At 34.3% G+C, this 22,512-nt stretch overlaps 1 protein-coding gene and 1 pseudogene across 1 annotated transcript; one reads left to right on the forward strand and one right to left on the reverse strand.

Annotated features, from left to right (window-relative positions):
• Window positions 1-4,041: 4,041 nt before the first annotated feature.
• Window positions 4,042-5,820, forward strand: LOC120185594 (molybdate transporter 2-like). The gene has a single exon (XM_039189770.1). The coding sequence runs from the start codon at window positions 4,139-4,141 to the stop codon at window positions 5,540-5,542; it is 1,404 nt and encodes a 467-aa protein (XP_039045701.1). The 5' UTR covers window positions 4,042-4,138; the 3' UTR covers window positions 5,543-5,820.
• A 1,014-nt stretch (window positions 5,821-6,834) lies between these two features.
• LOC120185784 lies at window positions 6,835-19,945 on the reverse strand (annotated as a pseudogene).
• Window positions 19,946-22,512: the final 2,567 nt, after the last annotated feature.

Consider the following 22,512-nt stretch of genomic DNA (forward strand, 5'->3'; position numbering starts at 1 on the left):
AAGAAGAAGAACCTGCTGCCACGTCAGAAAATTAACGTGGTTAAGTGCCACGTCAGCAAAAACTAACGAAGATAACGATAGTGACTAAAATGAAAACGAACTAAAAGTTTAATGATTGTATTGCAAGTTTTAAAAGTTGGATAACCAAAATGCAAGCACCCTAAAAGTTCAGAGACTATTTTTAATTTTTACCCTTAATATAACCATATAATAATTTTTCAGGCATTAGACATCAACGTACTTTGCAAGTAGAAAATTTTCAAGGGTATTTAACAAAAAATTTAAAACTCATCGTCAGGTGACCAAGATAGTTAGAAGGGATTATTGTTATTATTATTTTTTAAGATTTTAGGTTTAAATAATTGTATTTGTGAAAATATAAGTATTATCCATAGTTAAAAAAGATTTTAAATAGATATTATTTTATAATCACACTATAATATTTTTAAAAATCATTATGTTTTAAATGAATTAGAGTAAACTATATTTATGGCCACTCAACTATTGTCTTTTTCTATTTTGATCATCGGTTTTCAATTTTATTGATCAAACCACTTAATTATTTAAGCATTATCAATCAAACCTCATGTCGTTAACATTTAACAGAGAAGGTTACATGACAGATAATAAAATCGATATAATTAAAGATATAGTCCTCATTACTTACATATTTTATCAACATGGTCATAATTTTAAATTAATTTAATAAATTAATTCAATTTGGATGATACATTTTAATAAATCAATTTAACATTAAGACCAAGTTGATAGAATACGTAATTAATGAAGATTAAATATGTAATTATACAAATTATATTAATTTCCATGTCAACTCCTCCATTAAATGTTAATGGCATGTGGCTTGATTGATAATGTTTAAATAGTTAATGGTCTTACTGATAATATTAAAAGATCGATGATCAAAATAAAAAAAAACAATAATAAAATGGTCATATATATATAGTTTACTGAAAAAATTATTACGTTGAAAATAAAAAAAAAACCTTAAAATTTATAAAACTTTAATTTATTTAAATATTTTAATTTTTGCACTACTCAAACTGATTTGAATATGAAATAATCTTAGTCTAAAAGATTTTGAATTAAAAAAATAAAGTTCAAAAAATCTAAACCAACATCCCAAGATATTTTCATTTTCCATAATGTAGGAATATTTTTTTTATTTGAATAACTATTTTAATTATATTAAGAAACATAATTTTCCTCATTTTTTATTTTTAATTTCGGATTAGTTATATATATGTATATGTATATGTATATGTATATGTATATGTATATGTATATGTATATGTATATGTATATGTATATGTATATGTATATGTATATGTATATGTATGTATATGTATATGTATATGTATATGTATATGTATATGTATATGTATATGTATATGTATATGTATATGTATATGTATATGTATAGTATATGTATATGTATAGGTATGTATGTATATGTATATGTATATGTATATGTATGTATATGTATATGTATATGTATATGTATATGTATATGTATATGTATATGTATATGTATATGTATATGTATATGTATATGTATATGTATATGTATATGTATATGTATATGTATATGTATATGTATATGTATATGTATATGTATATGTATATGTATTATATGTATATGTATATGTATATGTATAGTATATGTATATGTATATGTATATGTATATGTATATGTATATGTATATGTATATGTATATGTATATGTATATGTATAATGTATATGTATATGTATATGTATATGTATGTATATGTATAGTATATGTATATGTATAGTATATGTATATGTATATGTATATGTATATGTATAGTATATGTATATGTATATGTATGTTATGGTATATGTATATGTATATGTATATGTATATGTATATGTATATGTATATGTATATGTATATGTATATGTATATGTAATATGCATGCATGCATTGATTTGCACCAATTTTAAGCAAAAAGTTTATTTTTCACAGACATTGACATATTTTAAACATTTTGATTTAAATCAAAATTTATATTTGAATTATAAAAGTTAAAATATTAAATATTTTAAAATTTAAAGTTTAAATTCGATAATTTGATATAAAACAGGCGGCTGTTTTAGTTCCTTATATTTCAATTTTTATGATTAACTCTAGGGTAAGTTATGCGTTTAATGTCTAAAATATTAGTTTTGGAATGTTTTAGTACTTAAATTTTTAATTTTTTTACAATTATACCTAAAGTTTAGTTTTTATTTTGTTCAAAATTTAACATTAATTTTTTTTTAAAAAAAAAATAAAAGTTTTAGTACTAAAACGGATAAAAAATTGATAGTTCATGTACTAAACACATTAAGTTTTTAATAGTAGGCACTAAAATAAAATAAAAACTAAATGTTAAATAAGGTTTTAGAAAAAAAAATAAAAATTTAAGTATTAAAACGGGCTAAATGTGATAGTTTAAATCATAAATGTGTAGTTTACCCTAAATTCTAATGTCTTAATTGGATTGTAACATATAACTAAAAGGAATCGATACATTAAAAAAAAACCCTAAAAGGAATTAATGGCGGGAAGGCGCACACAATTTAAGTGCACTCATTGAGTTTGTATTCGTCCGGCTTTCCATAGATGTGAAGAGCTAATTTTTGTTCATATTGTCTAACCTCCTACTGTCCTACATCTCTTAAAAGTCAAATTCAATTCTTTATAGATAAAAGGGTAAATATACATTTTAGTATATGAACTTAGTTACAAGATTCAATTTAGTATTTTACTATTATTTTTTCTAGTTAGGTATTTAAATTTAACTTTAATACATTTGATATTTAAAAGCTTTTCTTATCCAATTAAGTATTTGAACTTTGCCTCATATTTCAAATTGATACTTGAACTTAATTTTTATCCAAATATGCACTTATAATAAATGACTTGTTTAAATCAATTCAATCATGAAGCTGGATTTAGGTATCAACTGGAATTAAAAAAAAAACTTAATACACTTTTTACTGCCTAAATTATACCTCAAAATAAGAGTTGGTGTCTATTTTTTTTCTTCTAAAAATATGTGTCTAACATCTTCAACATTACACTTTAGGTGTTTGGATCTTAACAGTCATTAAATTTGACTGTTATCTAACACGTTGACACATACAAACTTTTAAAAATTATTTTATTTTTTCAAAAACTTAATATTATAATTAAATCCTCCAAAATTTTACATCTTCCGCAGTCAACGGTGACAGTTAATCGGCCACCGTCGGTCTGCGGCTGTCACCGTTGACACCATCAAAACCATCTCGTCGCCGCGACCAAAACCCAATCTCCTACCCACTGTGAAACTATGTCAATTGTCGTGAAAGTCACAGAATTTCTAGGTTTTTTTTGTTGTTCTTTTCAGCAATTTTGATGGCTATAATCTTCTGTATGTTATACGGTCCCCACCGTTGAATTCCTCATCCTACTCTAATCAAAACCCGACCGGTGGTGACCATTCGTCGTCGGCGGTTTAAATATGTTATTTCAATAGTTTAAATATGTCAAAAGTCTATGTACTATTTGAAAATTTAAATTTTAATATATACTTTTTATTTTACAAAATTGAGTTCATGTAAAAAAAAATTACTTGGAAATCTTGATTTATCCCCTGATTTTCAATCAATTTTACCCATCGATTGGTGATTTGGTAACTACTATAAAATTGCATTATTCAATTAATAATATTCTTTTATGTATTTGTAAAGATTAAGAGTTAAACAAATAATAATTACTATAATTGTAAGAGATTAAAAAATATTTTTATAATTTTTATAGCTATTATTTCAACAATTATCAAGAAGATTAAACCAAGATTTTCAAATGAAAAAGAATACATAAACTCAATCTTATAGTAATAATAAAACATAGAAACTAAATCTTATATTTTAAAATAAGACAGGACCTATTACACAATAAAACCTATTTCAATTATTAATATCTTCTAGATATATAATTTTGTTTTTAAAAAATTGTACCAAACCAAATCATCAGGAGCCACTTGAAAAATCCGGAAAAAAAAAGCAGAAAGAACGGATTATTTCCATTTTGTTCACAATCCGAGGCAACTGTGGTTCTCTACTCCAATCATGGACCAATCATCTCCTTCCTCTTCCTCAACTACTGCGGCCACCACTCCTCTCCTCCACCACCAGCAGCCTTGGTGGCGTCGCCGTTTCCAAATGAAAAACAGCCTCTCCGACGAATTATCTGGAGCAGTAGGAGACTTGGGCACTTTCATTCCGATAGTCCTAACCCTGACCTTAGTTTCCCACTTAGACCTCTCCACAACTCTCATCTTCACTGCCTTCTACAACATAATCACCGGCCTGCTCTTCCAAATCCCCATGCCTGTCCAACCCATGAAATCCATAGCCGCCGTCGCCGTCTCCGAAACCCCACACCTTACCACTTCCCAAATCGCCACCGCTGGTGCATCTACTGCCGCCGTCCTCCTCCTCCTCGGGGTTACCGGTCTGATGTCGACCCTTTACCGTCTTCTTCCTCTCCCCGTTGTCCGTGGGGTCCAGCTCTCTCAAGGCCTCTCCTTTGCCTTCTCAGCCATCAAGTATATCCGTTACAATCAAGACTTTATAGCTTCTAAGTCTACAACCCCACGGGCTTGGTTGGGCCTTGATGGTCTTGTTTTGGCCCTTTCAAGTCTCCTCTTTCTGGTAATCTTCACAGGTTCCGGCGATTATAACGATAGAAATGAATCCGATGACGACGACCAGCCTCGTCGGAGAAACTCAAAGAGGTTGAGAATCATGGGTTCAATTCCAGCGGCCCTGATAGTGTTCTTACTTGGGTTGGTTTTATGTTTTATACGCGATCCTTCCATTTTTGGCGATCTTAAGTTCGGTCCCTCCAAAATTGGGTTTTTGAGTATCACTTGGAATGATTGGAAAGTTGGGTTTTTGAAAGGAGCAGTGCCACAAATTCCACTCTCTGTTTTGAACTCGGTTATTGCGGTTTGTAAGTTGTCCGGTGATTTGTTTCCAGACAGGGCAGAACTGTCTGCTGCTAAGGTTTCTGCGAGTGTTGGGGCTATGAATTTGGTGGGATGTTGGTTCGGGGCAATGCCGGTGTGTCATGGTGCAGGTGGGCTAGCTGGTCAGTATCGGTTTGGAGCTAGGAGTGGATGGTCGGTGGTGTTTTTAGGGATCGGAAAGTTGGTGATTGGCTTGGTGTTTGGGAACTCCTTTGTCAGGATTTTGAATCAGTTTCCAATAGGGATTCTTGGGGTCCTTTTACTATTTGCAGGCATTGAATTGGCCATGGCCTCGAGGGATATGAGCTCGAAGGAGGAGTCTTTTGTTATGCTGGTTTGTGCTGCTGTTTCTTTGACTGGTTCTAGTGCTGCATTGGGGTTTGTGTGTGGGATTTTACTGTTTTTGTTGCTGAAACTAAGAAAAATGGAGTGTTCTGGTTTGGGTTTCAGCAAATTCAAGTTCGAGTCTGCCGTTGATGCCGAAACCAGTTCAATTCCTTAATGCTGCTTTATTTCGGCCTGATGTTCGATGATGAAGCAATGAGGGTATGTTACATTTTAAAATGCAATTATAAGATGTAGATTCATGTGCTGATGGTATCTTTATCAGCAGATGTGTTTGTGTTTGTGCTAGACTAGCAGAATACTTCCAGGATCATATGATAGAATATAATCTACTTTGATGCATTTAATTCTGGCCAAGCAGTTAGTACATATAGCTCGATGCATTTATTCAATTCTGTTGCCAATTGGAGTTTAATGTATAATCTTCCTTGAAAAACTAGTCAACTAAATTTTTTTCCGATAAGAGCCAAGTTTCTAAACATGGTGAAGTTTTTCATTTTGTTATAGAAATCTTGGTTAGCATAGTTTTTGCATATATGTTGTCAGATCCAAGTCAAAATTCTTTAGACATTACCTGGTGTTCTTACCATGTGGTAAGAATGTTCTTTTAGTAAAAGATTATGGCAGTATGCTGATAAAAAAATCTTAAGTGACGACCTCAAATTAACATTTGAGCATACCAAGAGAATTAGAAGTCCAATTATGCTTCACAAAATCATATGTTCTTTTTAATATTTTTATAATTTCTTTTGTAAGTTGGCTTCTTTCTCTGTTTTTGTTAAGTGCCAGGAATGCTTGCTTGAATTACTAGATAATTGAACAAATCAATGTTCTTAATAATTTTCTTTCATTAAATTGAACAAATTGTTCTTTACTGAAAAATAATAATAATTTAATCAATGTATATTTTGAAACCGAATAAATAAGAATGATCTATGACGGTGTTGATCTGAACATTTTTTAATACAAACTAGAATCCAGAAGGTAATATGAAATATTTGCTTTATATGTTATTTTTTGGTGTGATTGTAGAAGTTACTATGTGTTTATGTTTTGGTTTGTAATTATAATATTATTATGAGCAAAGACAATAAAGTGTGAAGTTGGAATAAGAATTAATTTTGCATTTAGATTTTCTAAGTGTAAAAATTTATATAAAAGTTCACAAAAAATTATGTTTTGAGAGGATTTAATTTACTCTAGTTCAAAATTAAGAGGACCTAAAGAGGGATTAAACCAAAATAATTAAAACCAATAACTTTAGCTTTTACATATCAGTAAAATACTTATAGCACTGGTTTCTTTCCAAATATCTTAGGATCATATCAGTAAAATACTTATAGGACTGGCTTCTTTCCAAATATTTTAGGATCATATCAGTAAAATACTTACAGGACTGGTTTCTTTCCAGATATCTTAGGATCATTTAAACAAATAAAGAACAGAACTCTAGCGTTTCTGGAAATTAAATAACTTTATAGAGACAGTGAAGATGGCACCAAATAGTACTGTGAACGCAGTAATTACAGCTGCCACAACTCCAATGAATTCATGTCTGAAACCGAAATAACTTCTCAAGTATTTTTCAACCGTCTGACCATCCTCAAGGACATCCTGAATATCTCCGAATTGTGAAACAAGCAAACCATACAGAGTCCAAGACACTGGACAAATATAGAAGTACCATCTACACCATATAGGAATGCTCTGTAATTTAAAAAGTCTGAAATGAGTGGGAAAAGAAGTCAATGAATATCTTATCAAATTGACAAAACAACACTTACCAGTCGAGGGATGAAAAATCCGGAGAAGACGCTCCATGGTCCATAGAATGTCGGGGAAACTATGGCTGCAATGTGGTGGTTTTCCAAAACCATCATGCCATAGAACGTGAAGTACAGTAAGGTGAAGTACATGAAGAAGAGATACCAGAAGAACTTGACAGCGGTCCATTCGAGCGCGATCATTGCATACACTATAAGGCCATACATAGCAGCTTGAACGAAAATATAAGGTATCTCGATTAAGATCTGCAGTTGCCAAGTGCGAAAGTCGGTTCTGATGTATTACATTTTGCACAAGTTTGTTTCTAGAGTGAAAACTCTTAAACAAAAATAGAAAGGAGTAAAAACATGCCTGGGCAATGGCAGAATACATTCCAGCGGCCTTTTCTCTATAAAAGACTGTCCTCTTGACTGCCACCACGGGCTGCACTGATGCAGTATTTTGGATACCGAGGAAAGGAACAGCAGCATACATTGAACCCATTGCATTACCCAGATCTTGCTTCTTTTTCCTGTAATTTTACAATGTGACGGTTAGATATATCAATATGATGAAAGACCAAGGGTGAAGCTGCGGATTTGTACTTGTTGTAGCTTACATTCTAGCGCCGAGGTCCCAGAACAGTGTCCCAAAGATCAATGTGATGACGGTTGTATAAAGAAATCTCACAGCGGTATAAGAAGGGTTGCGCCAATATGACCAGTGCTGCTTCCACAAGCAAGCTGCACACTGAGTCAAGAATTGCTGAGAGAACGGCGTTGGAAATAGAGTTCCTTTGAACCAGGAGCAGGCTTGCTTAAATCTTCAATAAGAGCTTTGTTTCTCCTGAACAAATGACATTCATCAGTGTTCAATTCAAGGTCATTTATATAACCTATGCTGAATTAAACTGAATTTTTTTGTGTTGATTATTACCTGAATAAGTCTGACTTCTTGTAAATATCAGCAAAATCGACACCTAAAGCTAATTCCTGTGCCGTTGTGCTAACTTCCAACATCCAAGTTGCTGGATTGTACCTGTCTTTTATTTTGCCAACCCCTTCAATTCCCTGTGGGATGTGAACAGATATCATGTTACATATATAGTTCATATGAACTGAGAATGAATAAGTTAACCTTTATTTTCTTGTATTTCATTTCATTTCACCTCGAAATAATCAATAAGATGTTTAGAATAATGTCCTAATGGCCCCAGATATATCTCGTCCTCCTCGCTTCATAAGGAACAGCTGCAATAGCATGTTTGTTCAGTTATACAATTACATAAAGAGCTAACTTATTTTCAAATCAAATTTTTACTGTTCTCGCCTCATCAAATGCTTCGAATATGTCGATACTTGGCTGATGAATGGTGCACACACTGTTCTTCCCGTGTCCACTATGTTCCAAACGGCTCTCATTACAATTGCAGCAGCTCTTGCATCAAGCCCTGAATTTGGCTCATCCATGAAAATGATAGAGGGATTTGCCACAAGCTCAACAGCTATAGTAAGCCTCTTTCGCTGCAGTCAATAAAACATTTACACCAGGTAAACCAACTTGCGCATGCCTTATTGGATTAAGTTCCACAAGATCCATGACTTCATCTATGAACATCTGATATCATAGGTTGAAAAAAAATCATCAATTTAATTTGATCCAAAGTGGTCATTAGGAAAATGTGTTACCTTTATTGGTCACTGTTGTCAGGCTCATTAGGTAAATGTATTATTGTTGCCCTAGTAAAAACTTCTAACTCGTAGCAAAGTAGAGACAGTACGAGACTTGAAAAAGCTTAGGGTTTCATGACTGTCAGCCTTTCTGGTTTTGGCACTGATTTCTTCCGGTAGTCGAAGCCAAACAGAATATAGCAAGGATTCTACACGGTGACAAGAGGAGAGTGAATGTCATTTTTCTCACAATATCCCGATACTCGAGCAAATGTTTCTTGCTTCTTTGGGAAACCTGAAACAGTGATGTTCCCCTCGATATAGCCACCGGTTTTTCTGCCGGCAAGCACATCCATCAGGGTGGTTTTACCAGCACCACTAACATCCATGAGAGCCGTGAGAACGCCTGGTCTGAAAGAACCACTAACACCCTTCAATAGCACCAGTTTATCTTCATTGGCACCTTGTTCTTTTATTTCCTGCAAAGTTCCCATCCAATCAAATAAACTTCTTATCTGTGGAATTATATATGATATTCGGAATTTTATTTTACCTTCGGCATATCAACGGAATAGATAATGTCATCAAATGTCATGGAATGTGGCCCAAATGGAAGTACCATTCCCTTTTTATTCATGTTTCTTTGAGTGTTATCTTGAACCTCTGCATTTCAGTTATTTTTAGAGTCTAGAATCTAGACAACGGCTTGTACACGAACACATGGATGCAAAAACTAAATGAGCTCTAATACCTGTTCTAGTTTCATTGCTTGAGCTACTTTCATTGTTTGATAACTGAAGCTTGTCACCAACTTCATCGGTTTGCTCGATCTCTTCTGGTTCTTCTGATATTACAACCTGTTTCTCCTCAAATGCTGCATATTTGGTTGCACAAAAGGTAACAGGCTAGTTCCTCCTAAAGAAGCATAAGTTTTAAGTACGTTTCAATAAAGCTACACTCACGCTTTAGATAGGCAAGGGCCAGAGTATACAAGAAGTTGAACAATATTGTGAATCCAAGCAATCCTCCTACTCCGAACCAGTACCACTGAGGATCTTGGAAGAAACCCCTAGACTTCAAAACTGTAATTCCCAGTGATTCATTTGAGCCTGGAAGAACCTTCAACATGAAACAAAGTATAAAATATCAGCACATTGTTAACAGATAATATGGGAAAATCGATAGAATATTTTAATTCGAAGCATTACTAGTCTCCACTGGTTTCCAAGGAATTCATTAACCATCAATGCATTTTGTCCATACATCAAAGGCGAAATCCAGTAGCCCCATATCCACCATTTCTTTATGTTCTCTGTGACATTAAACACAAAACAGTGATTACAAATTTTAACTTTCATCAAAAGTTTGATTTTCTGTGATATGTCCAAGACTTCTCATTCATACCTCGTGACAGGATAAAGCCACCTAATGCAAAAAGTACGAGCAAAGCAAACGACCCAAAAGTGTTGGCAACGACCATGTTTTGACCGGCTGCTGCAATAAATCAGAACAATCCCGAAGCCATCTGATTAACTATAACAAGGATTGTTATAATATCGAAATGATGATTATTGGCAAACAAATAAACACGATTGAAAAGGAAAAACAAATAACACTAGGATTTATGTGGAAAATCCATGGGCAGAGGAGAATAATTTTACTAATATGAAGGAAGAAAATACAAGAGGATTTTGGTGAAATAAAATAACTTGATTTCTAACTCTGACCCTTAGTATCTATTTACAGAGATAGATACTTAATTATAAAGAAAAACTAAATAAAGTAGAAATTTACTTTAATAAAGTTTTCTATTTTTAACCAAACTGAATTTCCTACTTTTTCAATATTTATATAGTAATTAATTTGTGCCACTTTGAATTTGAGTCAAACTCTAACAAGGATGAAGTATAAGAAATGACAAGCGAAAAGTCAGTTCAAGGTTATCTCCCCACTGGAGCCCCTTAGTATGCTTTTGTCGATAATCTGAGTAAAAGGGTTACTAGGAGAGCTTTGTGGGATTGTTTCAAACTCCATGGCAAGGTTGTTAAGGTGCTTATTCCCATTGTTAACAAGAGACCGAAGTACAAAGATTCAACTTTTGCCTTTGTTCACTTTGAGAGTCAGGAGGATCTTTTGCAAGCAGTAGCAAAGGTTGATAATGCGATGATTGATGGGAAGAGAGTTTTGGTCAGGGAGGCAAAGTATCAGAAGTCGACAAGAGGGAAGAATCTGATTGGTTCAGACGTTAAAGGGGTTAAGAAGAGGGTTGAGACTCAAACAAAGAGCCTTGAAGGTAAAGGTATAGTGTTTAATAAGTTTCATGATGGGAGCTCTTATCGTGATAAGTTGGTGGGAAATAAGAGGTTACTAGTAGGGGCACATAATAGTTCTACGAGTGGTGGAGTTGTTTTAAAGAATTCATACTATGTCTTCATCCCTGTGGAGGAGCGATGTTGGTTAAAGAGGTTGCTGACTAGCATTCATAAACAATCGTATGATATGGAACTAATCCAGAAAGCTCTACACAATGATGGTATAAATGCATAAGTGGTGAGCTAGGGGTACTCTAGGAACTCATGTTTAGTCACTTTTTTTTCCAGAAGAAGAGCAAATGAAAGCTCTGGAATTAAATTTCTGGTTCGATTGGTTGAGGTCAATTTCCTCGGATAGGGGTGTTCCTTTGACATTTTGCGAAATGTCGTTAATTGGTGTACCCCTGAATTGTTGGAACGAAGTCTTTTTATCTAGTCTGGCTTCAAGGTGGGGGAGTTAGTGGAGATCAAGAAGAAAACACTGCTGAAGTTGGATTGCATAGTATCTCAAATGGTTGTTAGGGTGGCTAGTCCTTTTGATTTCCCGAAATCGATCTTCATCATCACTAACAATAGGTTGTACGTGATAAAGATTAAAGTAAAGATATAGAATGATGGTTCTCTTGAGATATCGAATGGAGACAGTGATGAAGAGTCTTCTGATGATTGGGAGGATGAATCATCGGAGAACTAGTACGATGATGGAGGGGTCTTGAGGGATCGAGAAGTCCAAGAGGAAAGAGTGTTGTCCTAGGAGAGAGTGAAGACTTGGGCTCAAGATATTTCGACAGGTGGCATGGAGGTTTTCATTCCTGGAGTTAACAATGCAGCTGATAAGAGGCAAATTAATTCGTTGGGGGTTGATAAAGAGAGGCATGATGATTATTTAGTTCATATGTAACAAATTTTGTCGGGGGTAAATGACGTGAGTTATTGGTTGGTTAGGCGAATAATAACGGGTCAGATAGGCCTAATTCTATTAGGGAGAATGTGGAGATTATGCGGGCTGATCCAGGAACCAACAAAGGTGGATCTTTTCAACTAGGGTCTCGTAGAAGATCCAATTCTTTGGACTCTCTAAGTAGTAATGGAAATCATATAAGGGGTTTAGGTGGTTCTCGAAACAATAATATTAGATTGGGCGAAGATCTGGTTTCTCCATCAAGGTCTTCTTCTCAAAGAATAAGTCATTCTCCAAATCGTGATCGCACTTTAAAAAGGAGTGTTTCAATGGGTAGAATTGGGTGCAAATTCTTTAATAGAGTCTATAGTAGAATCAGAGGAAGGGGAAATTCAAGAGAGAGAAAGCGGGATCGTTCGAAGATTCTAATTCATTGTTCGGATGAGGATGAAGAAGTCCGGGCAAGCTGGGAAGTTAACAATTTGATGGGTGTATAACCTTCCGAAAAGGTAAAAAAGCCTTTATGAAAAAGGTGAATTGTGTGATAGATGAGAGGATGAAGGGGGTAAAAATTGATCTCCTGTGGTTATTAGGTTATTTTCTTATTTCCTATGTCAACTTTAAGTATTTTATCTTGGAATGTGAGGGGTTTGGGGAGAAGAGAAAAGTTAAGGGTTGCGAGGAATTTTATTATAGGGAAGAAACCAATGTTGATGTTTATCCAAGAATCAAAGGTAAAGGCTGTCAATATTTCCTTACTAAGGAGATTATGAGGGAATAAGTTGAGAGGGTATGTGGCGTCTCTTGCGGTTGAGTCAGTAAGGGGCTTGATAACTTTATGGGATAAAAGTAAGCTGGAGGTGGAGTCTAAATGTGCTTAGGAGATGTTTATTCCTGTTAAAGGTAATCTAAAATAATTGTCTATTAAATGTTGGTTTATTAATATAAATGGGCCATCAGTGGATTTGGAGAAAGATTATTTCTTTGAGGCGTTGTTGTCTTCTGTGCTGCAATTAGATTGTCCCATTTGTTTTGAAGGTGATTTTAATGCATACCTCTCACAAGAGGAGAAAATGGGGAGAAATCATAACAGGTTCTCGATGAGAATCTTTAATGAGTTTGTACATAGGGCTAACCTGAATGATATTCCTTTGTCGGGTGGTAACTTCACTTGGTGTAACAACAGGGAAATTTCAACCTTTGTTAGATTGGACATATTTCTGGTAGATTCGAATTTCTTATCAGTGTTTTCGATGCTAAATTAGAGTCTGCTCTTGAGATCTTTATCGGACCACAATGCAATTATTCTTGAAAGTAAAGGGTCGGATCGGGGTCCGAAGCCATTTAGATTATTTAATTATTTGTTAGAGGAGGAATGTTTCAAAGAGAAAATGGTGGAGGAATTTCAGAAAGCGATGATGGGCAGTAGGAGAAAAGGATTTTTAGTGTACTAAAATGCTCTAAAAAGGCAATCAAAAAGTGGTCTAAAGCCAGTTTTATCAAAATACAAGGGTCTATTTCGGAGCTGGAAAAATATATACATGACACGAAACTTGATATGTAGCAGGGGTCCTCTTCCGTCTCTATGGAGTCTTTGGGTATGTCTAGAAAGAAGCTTTGGGATTTATATAAAAAAGAGGAGCTGGTTTGGTTGCAGAAATCACGAGTGAAATGGTGTTTGGAGGGTGATCATAAAACTATATTTTTGCATATGTGTGCAGCAAACAGAGGAAGGGTTAATGTTATTAAAGCGTTGAAAGTGGGTGGTCTGTTAACGACAGATCCTGAAGTAATTAAATCAAACGTTGTAATTTTTTCTAAGAAGCTTACAATAGGAACCCTACAGTTGAGGTAGAGGTATTGGATTTGAATTTGATTTTCTCCAAGATTTCAGTGAAGCGGAATTCATTTTTGGAGAGACCATTTTCAGAGGAAGAAGTTTGGGATGCAATATTATCCTCGGATAGTAATAAGGCTTCGGGACTGGATGGATTGACAATGGGAATTTTTAAAAAGTTATGGTCAAATCGAAAAGTGGAAATCTTGAGGTTTTTCTAGTGACTTTTATGTGGGTAAAAGATGAGATAAAGGGGTAAACCACTCTTTCATTACCCTTATCCCGAAAAAGATGAGCTCGAAAAGTATTGAGGACTTTAGATCAATTAGCCTATTCGAAGGGCTTTATAAAATTTTGTCAAGGTGTTATCTAGGAGATTGAGACAATGTATGTATGCGGTTGTTGGCCCTTCCCAATTTGCCTTCATTCCGGGGAGGCGTATTATGGATTGTTCGTTTATTGTGAATGAGGGGATTGATTGTTGGAGAATGAAAGGTCTTGAAGGAATAATGTTAAATGTTGACTTAAAGAGAGAGTATGACTCAATTGATTGAAGTATATTACTGAAAATCATGGATTATATGGGGTTTGGACAGAGGTGGAGATCTTGGATGAAAATGTGATTGTCTTTAGTTTTAGTGAATGGTTCTCATTCATATGAGTTTCGGATTACAAGGGATCTTCGACAAGGTTGTTCTCTTTCTCCTCTTCTTTTTAATCTGGTCGGTGAATTATTGAGCTTGATGTTGTCAAAGGCTGTGAGTTTAGGTTTGTTTTAAGGATTTGTGATTGGAAGTCAGGGTAATGCTTCTGAGATCTCTCACCTTCAATTTGCAGACGATCTATTAATTTTTTGTAACGCTTCGATCGGGAAGTTGAAGAATGTGAGTAACGTGCTTCTGATATTTGAGATGATTTCTGGCTTACAAATTAATTTATCCAAGAACATGTTGTACGTAAACAACGTGAATGAAGGGGTTCTTAGTGAGTGAGTTGCTATAATAGGGTGCACAATGAGTTCTTCCCAACAAATTATTTAGGGTTACCTCTTGGGGCGAAGAAAAATTTATATGGGACCCGATTATTCAAAAGTTTTATAAGAAATTAGTTGAGTGGAAGGTAGCTTCATTGTCTATTGATGGTTGTGTTGATAAAATCTGTTCTTTGCTCCCTGCGAATATATTTTATGTCAATTTTTAGAATATCGAGTTGTGTATTAAAGGGGTTTAATTCAATTATGGAAAAATTTCTTTGGGGGGATTCGGTTGTTAAAAGTAGAATTTATTGGGTTAACCGGTCTATCGTTTGTAAGCTTAAGGCTTTGGGAGGGCTTGGGGTTCCAAATTTAGAGATTATGAACAGAGCTTTATTGGAAAAATAAACGTGGAAATTTGCTAATGAGAAAAACTCCTAGTGGAAAAAGATTATTTGCTGCAATACCAAAATTGATCTGAATTCAATGGGGTTGGGAAATTCAGCCTCTTATAAAGCATCTTGGATATGAAAGAGGTTGTTAAAAATTACTGTTCAGATGATGAACTTAGAGTTTGTTTGTAGAGTACTTTTAAAATGAAGGTGGGCAATAGGGATTCAATTTTGTTTTGGCATGACGCTTGGCTTGATGAAGTTCCATTTGAAAGAGCGTTTTACAAGGTTGTTCACTCTTTCTAATAACAAGAAAGGAAGATTGCTTATTTTAGGAAATCAAATTCTTCAGGCTGTTCTTGGTACATTCCTATGAGAAGAAATCTTGTCGATTGGGAGATGATGCAATGGAATGAACTTACTTCATTGTTGTATAATTTTAATCCCTCGCCTTTGATTGATGATATCCTTGTGTAGTCAAGAGAAAGTGATGGTCGTTTTCAGTTAAATCTTGCCTTAGAATCCTTCTTGACAATTCAAATGATAGTTTTTTGTGGTTAAGACATATGTGGTCTGGTGTGGCTCCTCCTCGGGTCAAATCTTTTGTCTGGCAAGTGGTGCACAAGAAGGTAGCAATCTAAGTGGATTTAATTAAACGTGGGGTGCAAGGGATTGAAGATCCATCTTGTTCGTTTTGCGGGTTGGTTAAGGAAATTGTATTTCATTTGTTTGTTTCGTGTAAAGTGTCATTGGGTTTATAAGTGAGTATTTTGCAGCCTTGGAAGGTTTCTTTTGCTATTCTTGAGTGTCCTGTTGCGTTGATTTCCATTTAGTTTGACCTTGTGTCTCGATCAATCATTTGAGGGTTTATCCCAGGAGTCATTTTATGGTCAATTTGGAAGATGAGGAATTAAATCATTTTTAATAAAGGGAAGCTGGATTTTTCCCTGTTATCTTTTCTCACGGGGTATAGAGTGGAAGCATGGTTTACTTCAAAATTTCCAAAAGTGTTGATTTCTTTTGATAGCCTAGTGGGAGATCCTTCCTTAGTTGATCGTGTTTCGAGTTCTGAAAGGATACCTTCAAATTTTTTGAGTTGGTCTCTGCCTCCACCGATTTTGTTAAAGTGAATGTGGTTGGTGCTATGGATAAAATTTGGCTGAAAGGTGGCATTGGCTGTAGATTGAATCAAGAATCATGCTGCCACCACCCCATTGTTCTTGTCCATAGTTAAAGATATCGCTTCGGTTATGGTTGATAAAAGTGTTATTCTTAGGCATGGTTGGGATATATTTGTTGCATTGAGTTTGTTGTATTTGGGGAAGTTTTGGTCATTTTTGTCAATTGTGTTATGCTTGCGTTTGGTCGATTGTTTTTAGGATATAGTTTTCTTGAGTTGGGTTTGGTCATTGTTGTGTTTCTGTAGTTTAATGTTGTTCATTGTTGAGGTGGTAGTCAAGTTGTGTTTGGTGGTATTGTACTCTTCTTGTACTTGGTATATATGCAATAAAATTTTGAGGCACTATTTTTCTCCTTCCAATGTCCGTCGAGTCACTCTTGTAGTTTGACGGTTATGAAGGGGTTTTTAACGAGGCCTTCCTTTTTTTATAAAAAAAACAAGGATGAAGTACTCCTTAAACAACCTGTGCCAGAAAAATCACTTTCACATCCTTTTAGATATAGGCTAAACAACAATAAACCATGCTATATTGATACTGTCACTTTGAATCGTTACCGTTCAACATTCGGATCAAATCCAATGACATAGTAGGTAAGAAACACCCATAAGCTAACTTCTACAAATGATATAGGTATCTTGAGTATCCATGTTGGTATAACATATACCCATGAAGGACAAAATAGGAGGTCTCTCTGCTTGAAAAAGACAGGAAGCTTAGAAATGGTCATGGAAATCTCATACATCCCATTAAACATGATTGCAACCAAGCCAACGATCAAAGTCTCCGTATAGATTCCTCCCCCTTTAATTGAATCATGCCTCATCTCAGTCCTAGAAGAGTAATGGTGCACAAATGAAATAAGAAAGAAAAACATAACTTGATAATATACAATAAACGAGTTTCATTAGTACATGTATAGTCTTGAATAGGTAAACGAAAGAGTTTCTCTTCATCAGAATATATTCCCTTGAGATGCAAGCTTTGAGCAACTCTTTCTTTCCAACACCATACTTTGTGGTTGTCAAAGCAGCTGGATGGCTCTTTGTTTTGTCAAATGGAACATCAAGCTCATCTCTGAGTTTCTTTCCCACGTGAAATGATTGGAATACCTCAGAGAATTCATCGGCCGATACAAACCTGTAAGGTCAATCTTTAAGTACCCAATACTGCTTTTGATCTTTCCTTGATGTAACCTGCAATGAACATAGTCGAGTTAAATGTGATACAAGTGCAACTTTTGTCCCAATGGAAAAAAGGATCAAAACTTACATCTTGCAAGAAGTCTGCCACGCCTTTTCTCTACGGACACTTGAAGCCCATAGATTCAAAGAAGCTCAGCACGTGTTCACGAGGACCCTGATATACAATCTGACCATGAGAAAGTAGAATAATGTCATCGAAAAGATCATAAGTCTCTGAAGCCGGTTGGAGAAGAGAGATGACTGCAGTTCCATTAAGGATGTGAACACTTTGCTTGAGGCAGTTGACAGTTTGGAAAGTTGTAGAGCTGTCCAGACCAGTGGATATCTCGTCCATAAACAGTACATTTGCTGGTCCAACCATCATTTCACCTAATTGGATTAACATATTTAGATTTCATGATAAGAAATTCGGGGTAATTTACAGATTGAATAAATGGTTTACTTGATATCATGAATTACCTGTCGTGACACGCTTCTTCTGTCCTCCCGAAATACCCCTCGACACTTCATCTCCTACCATAGTGTCTGCACATACTTCCAGTCCTAAAACCAGAAAAATTTATGATAAAGCTATTCAATAAGTAATGGAGTTTTCTTTTAATCACTGCGCTTCATGCATATCTTTCATTATACTGCTACCTCTTTGTAACTTTTGCCTTTAGCATATAGTCGGTGATTACATTTGCTTCCTGACCTTATGTTGCTACTGCCTAAAATATTAGAAAAGGCAACGTACATCATGAATTAATGCATGATTCTATATAATATATTCCTGAAACATTATAATGGCATTTTTCCCCTTACCTTCATGAAGACATCCATATCAGGATCAGGTTTAATGTTTGCCTGTTTCTCTCTTCTTGTCAACTCTGCTAACATCTCTGTAAATCCCCCCAAAACAACAAATTTCATGCTTTGAAGGATAAAGAATGGCACTCATATTCTTCCGAAAAGATGTATATATTTTTATAATATATGCTAGTATATATACACATCAAAAGGACTCGAAAATGAATCAAACGTACCATAACGTTCCCCAACCCCTTGGCATCTAGTAGAGAAGGCCAAAGTTTCCCTCACAGTCATTTCTCCAATGTGAAGATCGTGTTGACTGATATAGACAGCTGTTCTGTGTGGCACAAATTCATCCATTCCATGCCCGTTGTAACTCACCTTCCCCGAACACTGGAAGAGGAACTCACTCCCAAATTAGAAATCAAAACAATGAAAAAAAAAAGAATTTAATTAATGCCATTTGAAAGAAAAAGATAAATTTTGTCAAGCACCTTGAGAGTAGGATCAAGCTTCCCAGCTAAAGCCAACAAGAGAGTGGTCTTCCCAGAACTTGGAGGACCCAAAAGCAATGTCATCCTTTAATAATACATGAGAACAAACAATGATTGAGCAAAATCCCAGGATCTCTGCAAATTTTAGTTTCAGGATAAAAATATAAAAAAAATATAATATATCACCATTGTTATACCTGCCCGGTTTAATGATGCCACTGACATCATTGAGGATGGTAAACCTTTTCTTTCTACTAGAATGAATACCAATATGATTCAAGAATCCATGTGATCCCAGTACAAAATAAGACATGAAATATGATCCTAAGCAAAAACAACTGTTAAAAAAGTAAAGACTTTTTCCCAGTTGCTACCAAAATATACCAGTAGTGAAATTAAGAACTGTGGGCAAAGCACTGGTTCCAACAAAAGCTTGGGCTTCAATGTTTAGATGTTCAAACCGGACATCAATTGTGGGAAGTTCAATGCCAACACTGAAAAAGAAGATCCAATGCAGATGATTATCATCTATGCATAAAAACTGGATATTTGATTCATTCCATTTCCATCTAAACATGATTCTTGAGCTTCAACAAAAACTTCTCATTATCTTCCTCTGCAACTTTGACCAACCTCTCGAGCAAAACCTTCCTTTGTTGCCACCTAAGTTTATGAACATCGATTTCACTGGAACCACCATCAGAGCTAGTCAATATACCTTTCCTGAGACGAGAAACAGTTGGCAGTTTCTCAAGTGCAGCCCACATTAAAGCATCTTCATGATCTTCTTCTCGAGAAGACCTTGAATATGGCTCTACTTCACTGTTTTGATTTCACTGGAACCACCATCAGAGCTAGTCAATATACCTTTCCTGAGACGAGAAACAGTTGGCAGTTTCTCAAGTGCAGCCCACATTAAAGCATCTTCATGATCTTCTTCTCGAGAAGACCTTGAATATGGCTCTACTTCACTGTTTCTCCATGCCGAAGAAGTACCTGATCGTAAGCTACTACTCGCTCTATAAAGATCACTACCCTCCATTACCGAAATAACCTAACACCAACCAAAGCTGTATGAAAAACGCTCACGTTTTGGGAGCTCCAATCAATGAATCCAAAGAGAAAAGATTGTAGATTTGGTATTAATGAAGTTGAAGAATTTGCTGGTTTTGCGCTATATATATTATAAGATTGATAGCACACTACAACAAAAATGGTGAATCGGAGCTAGGGGATTTATTTGGTGAAATATATGAAAGATTCTTCATATACAGTTTACCCGGAATAAAAACTTAACGATGCTTCATCAAACAATGAAAACCGTTTTTTTATTTCTACGAAAGAGCAATGAAGACTAAATTTTATTGAACAATATATATTTTTAATTAAAAGCGAAAGAACATAGACTAAATTCTAGAGGACAATGTCAAACTACATTTAATTTTAATGTTTATAAATTTTAATTTATTTTGTTGTTAAATATTTTTCTGTATAACTTAAGTCTTAATTAAAATGTATGGTTGTTGTTAATTAGATAAAACTACATGATATATTAAATTTAAGTGATGTAGAGCAGAAATAAAATATGCAAAATCAATTAATCTGAGCTAAAGAAAGATAATTAACGGGGTTTTTGGAACAAACACCGTTATAAATCTGACCTTTTGCGGGGTTTGTTCCAAACAATGCCGCTATAGATCTGACTTTTTACGACGTTTGTTCAAAAAATACCGCTATAGATCTGACTTTTTGCGATGTTTGTTTAAAAAAACAACGCTATAGAACTGACTTTTTGCGGCGTTTGTTCCAAAAACGCCGCTAAAGATATCAACAAAAACGTCACTATAAATCTTGACCTAGGCAATGGCATATGACATGGCAGAATACATTCCAGCTTATTGCATCGTCGACTTCTCGAGAAGACCTTGAAAATGCCTCCAGGTCAATATTTCTCTGTACGGAAGAACTACCTGATCGTAAACTCCTCGCTAAATGACTAGCCGCTCGGTAAATATCGCCACCCTCCATTGCCAAAATAAGCAAACACCCACCAAAGCTATATAAAAACTAAACCCACGACGAAAGAAAATAGAAACAGCATGTATGATTACCATAGTACTAAATTGTGGTCTCAACGTAGTGTAACACCCGTATCATAACGTTTTTTAAAGTTACCGTGACACAATATTGACGGAACGCGATAAGGGAACCACATCACGATTGTTGCAGTAAAAAACCGTTATGTAACACCACAACATACTATAAATTGCGCCGCAACACCGCAACAAACTTTAAATTATCTAAATTATAAAATTACATAGATGAATTGTTCTAATTTAATTCTTAAAATTGGATTATAAATATATATCATTAATAATATCGTAATAGTTATGTTTAAAATTAGTTACTTAAATTTTAATTAATTAAATTATTTATTAACATTATTTTAAAATTAAATTAATTTAAATTTAAATTGAATTTTTCTCATATATAAAATTGACGTGATTAATTTTAAATTAAATTTTTATATTAATGTTAAGTATCATAATTATACGTTTATTTATTATTATATTGGGAAATAATTGATAGATGGTGGAATAAACAACTTCATAATGATTTACATTCTGCTAGTATGTTATAAAACTTTTAAATTTAAATTGTGATATCTTGTTTAGATATTTATTATGCTATTTTTTATGTAGGATATTTTTTAAATCCACAATTTCTATAAGGAGATAATTCCACAAGTCAAATGATTCTTGAAACCATGAATGAAGTTAGAAATATCATACAAAGGATAGAACCCAACTTGAATGATCAAATTCTTGCAATGAATAAGGTATGTATTTTATATACTTAAATTGTTGGGTAAACTACTCCAATGGCCACTAATGTTTGGGTAAATTTTTGTTTTCACCACTGATGTTTCAAATGTTACAAATCAGTCACTACCATTATCGTTTGTTACAAATTGGTCACTCTTCGTTAACAGGCGTGACAGAAAACACACGTGGCCTGTTAACAACAGTTAACATGCTTATCTGGATGGTATAATTACACAAATAGTTCATGCTATTTATATATTCTTTTAATTTAATCTTAATTTTAATAAATTAAAATATATTTATTTTTAATTCTTATAAATAATGATATATTTTTGTACAAAATAATTAAATGTTTTTTTAGTTATAAAAAGAAAAAAATTGACTTGATGATATTATTATTGATATGATAAAAAATTAGTACTAAATCATGCTCTATATAGGTAAGCAATTTTAAATGAATCGTTGCCAAAATGTTGAAAATGCTGAAAATCAAATCGAATTTAAGAAAATGGAACTAAATAGTGTGGTTTGAATCAATTTTTAATAAGTATTATTCACACACATACACGTGTGATTCCAGCCTCAAGCACGGCTGAGAACCAGAACCGAAACGAGAAAATATGTTGCACACAAGAAATCAAAGATGTCATGTTCCACCACTAGGCTTGCAGTAAACGTAGTCACCAAAACAACTTATCCACGAACTTAAAAATGGGGAGCACAACAATCAACAATCTCAACAGAAAATGTTTATTGCTTTTGCTTTGTTCCATACTAGACTTGT

This window comes from Hibiscus syriacus, unplaced genomic scaffold, assembly GCF_006381635.1.
Source record: "Hibiscus syriacus cultivar Baekdansim isolate YM2019G1 unplaced genomic scaffold, ASM638163v2 tig00113124_pilon, whole genome shotgun sequence".
NCBI classification, from domain to species: domain Eukaryota; kingdom Viridiplantae; phylum Streptophyta; class Magnoliopsida; order Malvales; family Malvaceae; genus Hibiscus; species Hibiscus syriacus.